We start from the raw sequence: 5,591 nt of genomic DNA on the forward strand, positions 1-5,591 counted from the left end.
CAATAAATATCTCATCCACTACCTCCAACTCTGGTAAGAATTCTATATTCGGCTATTCGAATACCCTTTATACCCTTCACCATGATACATTAAAAAAAACAGTCCGTACGAATTTTATTACACAAAAATTTAAAAAATACCGTTTATAAAAGAAAAAAGTACCAAAAATTCCCATTTTATAGAAAAAAGTACCAAAAATCTACAGATTTTCATTAGGACTCTTAAAATAGGTTCAATATTATAAAATACAATAAAATAAAAAGTATCTATGGAAGCAGGAAAAAGAACTAGAAAAACCACCTTTTATATGTTGTCCCTTTCTTCAGGATTCACATGCTTAATTTTATGTTTCTAGGTTATTGTATTTTTTATAGAAAAATCATAAAATACCTTTTTAAGAACGAAAAAGTTAAAGTTTTTCAGAGGTTGTTTCGATTTTTTTCTCATGTCTCCATTATTTATGTTAAAAACCGATCTTTTTGCGAACTTTCTGATAGAATTATTGATACTCGCAGATATCTGGAGTATTTCGAATACTGATTTCAACACAACAAAAACATACGGAAAACGCTAAATAATTATCTGATTTTGTTTTTTGATATTAGCAATATTTGTATTCGTTCATTTTTTAGTTCTCATAATTTTTTATATAAATGAAACGTTGACTAAATCTCAGAAAATTAATAAAGAAATTCAAATAAAGAATATTTTAGAAGATAATAATAAAATCAAGAATATTTTGTCATTTTATCAAGATCAAAATACTTTAAGATTCTGTAAGTAAAATGGATTTTTCCAAACACATCAAACTGAATTGGATTATATAATCTGGAAGCGCAAGTTACGTGACTTTTTGGATTATCATGAAGGAACAGTTGATGTTATAGATGGTAAATTAATGAAACACGTACCATCCTCCACATCAGCTGAAGAAAAGAAAATAAACAGAGATAAAACAGATTTATAGAGAAAATCAAATAGTTATGCAACGTCGATGATTACAATCGCAGTAAGTTATGAAGTATACCAAAAGATATAGAAACCTGGAAATTATTAATGTTACTTACAATTTGAAGAGAGTTCCAAGGATCAATTATTCCAATGTGGAACAGAAATGAAGATGTTAGTCTACATAAGTATAGCAATACTGAAAAGCTTATGATTGGACAATGTTTTAAAATCAAAGAACGAAAATAAACTGCCAGAAGTTGAAATAGTCTTAAATCTAAGTGAATAGATGCGAGGGTTATCATGTAGTCATGCTTCAGAACCCATAAAAATATCACTTTTTGGTACTTTTTCGTTTTTAATATGTACATGTTATTAAGTATGGAGAGTAAGAATAAGGTGAGACCCATAAAAATGGAACTTATTGGTAGTTTTTGGTTTTTCAAAAGGTACTTTTCAATTTCCTATAATATTGAATATATGAATTTCGGCATGTAAAGCCCTAATTATATGAGAATATATAAAAGAGGTGCTATTTCGTACTTATTCGTTCTGCAAAAGGTACTTTTGAATTTTCTATAATATTGAATAAAGATACATTAAATTAGGTATGTATAGCCCTGATTAGGAGAGAACACTAGACCCTAGAAACATGAATTTTAGTATGTAGAGTAGGAATTAGGTATGCACCCATAAAATGGGAATATTTGGTTATTTTTTATTTTTTAATTTTTTATAATAATGATCCTAGAAACATAAAATTAGTTAAAACTCTCATAAAATGGGACATTTTTCTATGCAAAATTCCTTCAATAAACCATTAATAACTTTATTAAGCATTTATGAATATGGGGTAAGTCTATAAACATGCAAAGTAATTTCGATTCAGGGTTTTCATTTAATCCGGCTATATCGAACATTTGGACCACATGAGTTTCACTAAATTTCTAACGACCAATCCATAATTTGAATTCAAATTTACATAAAACCATAAAAAACTCGGCAACGAGTTACATTCATTGTTGTGTATTAATAAATAAATAAAAAAATTATATTTTAATACAATCGGTTTGCTCCGAAATATTTCTTAACTGTTTTAGTTTTGTTGTTTTGTAAAAGCTTAATTATTTTATATTAAACATTTTTTTTTTAAGTTTTCAAATTACTTTAAAGTTCGGAAATATCCTGCTCCTGTCTCGTAATGTGATACTTTTATTTTCTTTTTAAAATTATTATTTTATATCTGTGTATTTATTAGTTTTAACAATATACCTAGTAAGTAAAACTAAATTTTTTTAATACCATATTTTTTTTGTTTAAAAAACCTTTTTTTTTATATTTTAAGAATGCCCAATAAGTCAAAATGATCCGGAATTTCGGTCGAAATGTACAATTTAGCTTTAAAATTAATAATTGTTATTGATAATATTGAAAAACAAGATGCTGCATTTAGTGCAGATCCAGATGTCGATGAAAATAATAAAACGTCAATATTAATTTTTTACCGGGCATAAATGAAATTGAACAGATGTGTAAAAAATTGGAACAACTTAAAGATACAGATAAGTAAGTACAAATGTTTTCTATTGAACTTGAAATAAAAATATAATATAAAATTTATTTTTTATTAGTAATCAAGTACGACTCTGCCCAATACGTTTGCACTCTATCATTTCGCCAGATGAACAAGTTAGAGTATTTAATCGACCACCTCCTGGCTATAGAAAAGTAATTCTTGCTACCAACATTGCAGAAAGTTCTATTACGGTTCCAGATGTAAAGTATGGTGAGTAATTATTACATGCAAAAATCAAATTTTAATAAAAATGTATACACCACTTAGTGGTGAGGATAATATACGTTTGTACTGATGATGGGAGGAAGCGTTTGTGGGTATATATTTTTTACGCCCCGTACCACTCTAGAATCTTTCTTTGGGTTGTAAAACTATGCCATGAAAAAAAGACGTGATAGGTTGACGTTAACAGGTGCCATAACGACTCCAAAGTTTGGAGCTGTATTTACAAAAAAAGTACATAATAAATTTGGCACTAAAGAAATCGTATTTCGGAAAGATTTTTTCTTATTTATTGTCAATAAATCCCCATGAGATCTCCTAAAATGTTTAAAATAAATTTAACAAATTTTTAAAAACACTGAAATTCAGATTTTAATCGGCCGTTGAAAGAAATCAAACATTTTTGACCATAGCTGAGAACTATTTCGCCTTATCTTATATGAACAAAAAGTAATATGTATCATCATATTTATATTTAAACTCAGCAAAAAATAATTGATGTTATATTTTACAAAGGACATCTTAATCATATCTAAAAAGGCTTTTGGTTTATTTTTGACATCTAAATATTGGATTTTTACCGCTTCTAAAAATAAGATTAGATTCATTTCCAAAAACCTAGTTAAAAGTGAGAAAGCAGTTGTAGGAAAGTCACAAAAAATGTTGGTAAAAACAATGAAATATCAAAAGCGTGTCATTGAAAGAATAAGGTTTACTTTTGACATCTAAATATCGGATTTTTACAGCTTCTAAAAATAAGATTAGATGCAGTGGAAACTGAAAACTTCAGAGACGTTGAAAGGGGGAGAAGGTGGTTACGATCCATCGAACAATGAAGCTCTCTAATATACATACATTATGGTTGCATAAAATTGATAGTTGCTGATGTTCCCATCAAAATTGAAAATTTAGTTCTTTGTAGGACACAAAGGTTAAATAGATTTAATCTCTTATCGATTTATTTTCTGTTTTTCAATATTTCTATCAATTATGTTATTTTTCAAACCCCACATTCTTTCTCATCTTGTGATAACTATTTAATCTAGATTTATGATTATAATATATACTCATAAGCTCTTCATTGATATATCACCTTATTGACCTTATTGAGCTTACTTTTAATTTTCCGTGGGATCATCAGTTCCATATTTCTTCACCATACAAACAGGACCACCATAATAAAGATTCATTACCATTTTTGGGTACTAATTTAAATTGTTTTTTACAGTAATTGACTTTTGTTTGACCAAATTACTAGTGACAGATACTTCCACTAATTTCACGAAATTGGAAATACAATGGGCTTCAAGAGCAAACTGCAGACAAAGAGCTGGTCGTGCTGGACGAGTTATGAATGGTCGTGTTTATCGCTTAATACCTCGTTCATTTTATGAGGTAAGTACACTAGTTTCATCGTTTTTTTTTTTTTTAATTTATGTAAAAAATAAAAAAACGCATTGTTAAAAAGTTCTGGAAGCAAAAACAAGTAGGTGCTAAAATATATTTTACCAAAATACCGAAATTCTAGTCCAAAGCTGTCACTGACTTCAATGATTATAACGGTCACAAGAAATCACTAGCTATGTAACCAGTTATTTTTTTATGTACATTAGAACAATAACTTTTTTTATTTTTGAAAATATAAAAATCCGTTTTTGAAATAGTTCACAAACAGATCGTGTTAATGTTTTTAAATCTTGATTTCTCGTATAAAAAATATATGAATATATACTTAAATACACATACATATATTTATGTATATATGTGAAATAATGTGTGTTTATTTGTTTTTGACTGTGTTTGAAGTCTATAGACTACTAACCGTCTGGACCGATTTTACTAAAATTTGCTCTGTCTTTCTGTATGTCTGGAAGGAACTATAGGCACAAAGTCCCCTTCAGAAAATTACTTGAATTTCCAAAATTAACTTATAAACACAAATATCACGAAGAAATTCAGCATAATAAAATAAATATAAAAATATTCACAAAATTTTAGGGGGCTTGGTCCATATTATCCCCTATATAAAGCCTGTTTCAGAAAATTTGTTTTTCATATATAAATTGCTTAAATGTATCGGAACAATGTAGTATTGCAGATAAATGCTTTATTATAAAAAAACACATTTAATATATAATTTAATAATTATAACTGGTGTATGGTATCATATGGTCGGCCATGCCCGATTATACTTTCTTGCTTGTTTTTTTTTTATTTTTATGTTTGGTTCCTGCTTTGTACACCACTATAGTGGGTTTGTGCTGATTGTTTGTAACACACAAAAAAATTGGTCCAATACCCACCTTAAAGTATAGCGATCGATTCAGAATAATTTTTTGAGTGGATTAAGACATGTCCGTCAGAAAGTTTGTCTGTCCGGCTGGCTGTCCATGTAAACCTTGTGCACAAGGTACAGTCCGCAATTTTCAAAATAATTTTATGAAATTTGGACCAAGCATGTTTTTTGGCACAGGGACGAAGCCTATTGAAATTGGTTATAATCGGTACATTATTTCACCTAGCCCCCAAAAAACCGTACCTCCCTATTCTAGTATCTCTCTAAAAAGTGGCTCAAATAAGTTTTATATAAGTGTAAATGATACTGCAGATTTTCGTAATGATCGGCCCTTATTTGACCCTAGCCCCCATACAAACCGCCCTTCAAAATGCCTTAAACGTCTAAAATTTACTTGTTACCATTTGTATCGCAAAGAAACTCAACAAAACTAACTGTTATTTAAAAATATATCCTTTTCCCAAATTTACCAAGGATCGACCCATATTTGACCTATACAAAGCCTCATTTAGAAAATTTAGTTTTTTTTATAAATAAATTGCTTAAATA

At 28.6% G+C, this 5,591-nt stretch overlaps 1 protein-coding gene across 1 annotated transcript; it reads left to right on the forward strand.

Moving 5' to 3' along the window:
- The first annotated feature begins 2,343 nt into the window (after nt 1-2,343).
- On the forward strand, nt 2,344-4,274 carry LOC124420176 (probable ATP-dependent RNA helicase spindle-E). Its single transcript, XM_046952359.1, has 4 exons — nt 2,344-2,514; nt 2,580-2,734; nt 3,975-4,141; nt 4,215-4,274. Exons 1-4 carry the CDS (start codon nt 2,477-2,479, stop codon nt 4,272-4,274), a joined length of 420 nt encoding a protein of 139 aa, XP_046808315.1. The 5' UTR covers nt 2,344-2,476.
- Nucleotides 4,275-5,591: the final 1,317 nt, after the last annotated feature.

The sequence above is a fragment of the Lucilia cuprina genome, chromosome X, assembly GCF_022045245.1.
Source record: "Lucilia cuprina isolate Lc7/37 chromosome X, ASM2204524v1, whole genome shotgun sequence".
NCBI lineage: Eukaryota > Metazoa > Arthropoda > Insecta > Diptera > Calliphoridae > Lucilia > Lucilia cuprina.

What these genes read in the sequence shown, in the direction of transcription:
- LOC124420176 (XM_046952359.1), top strand. Translation starts at nt 2,477, where the DNA reads ATGTGTAAAAAATTGGAACAACTTAAAGATACAGATAA. An exon ending in CAACTTAAAGATACAGATAA is followed by an intron (nt 2,515 to 2,579) that starts GTAAGTACAAAT and finishes ATTTTTTATTAG; the next exon opens with TAATCAAGTACGACTCTGCC. An exon ending in TACCTCGTTCATTTTATGAG is followed by an intron (nt 4,142 to 4,214) that starts GTAAGTACACTA and finishes ATTGTTAAAAAG; the next exon opens with TTCTGGAAGCAAAAACAAGT.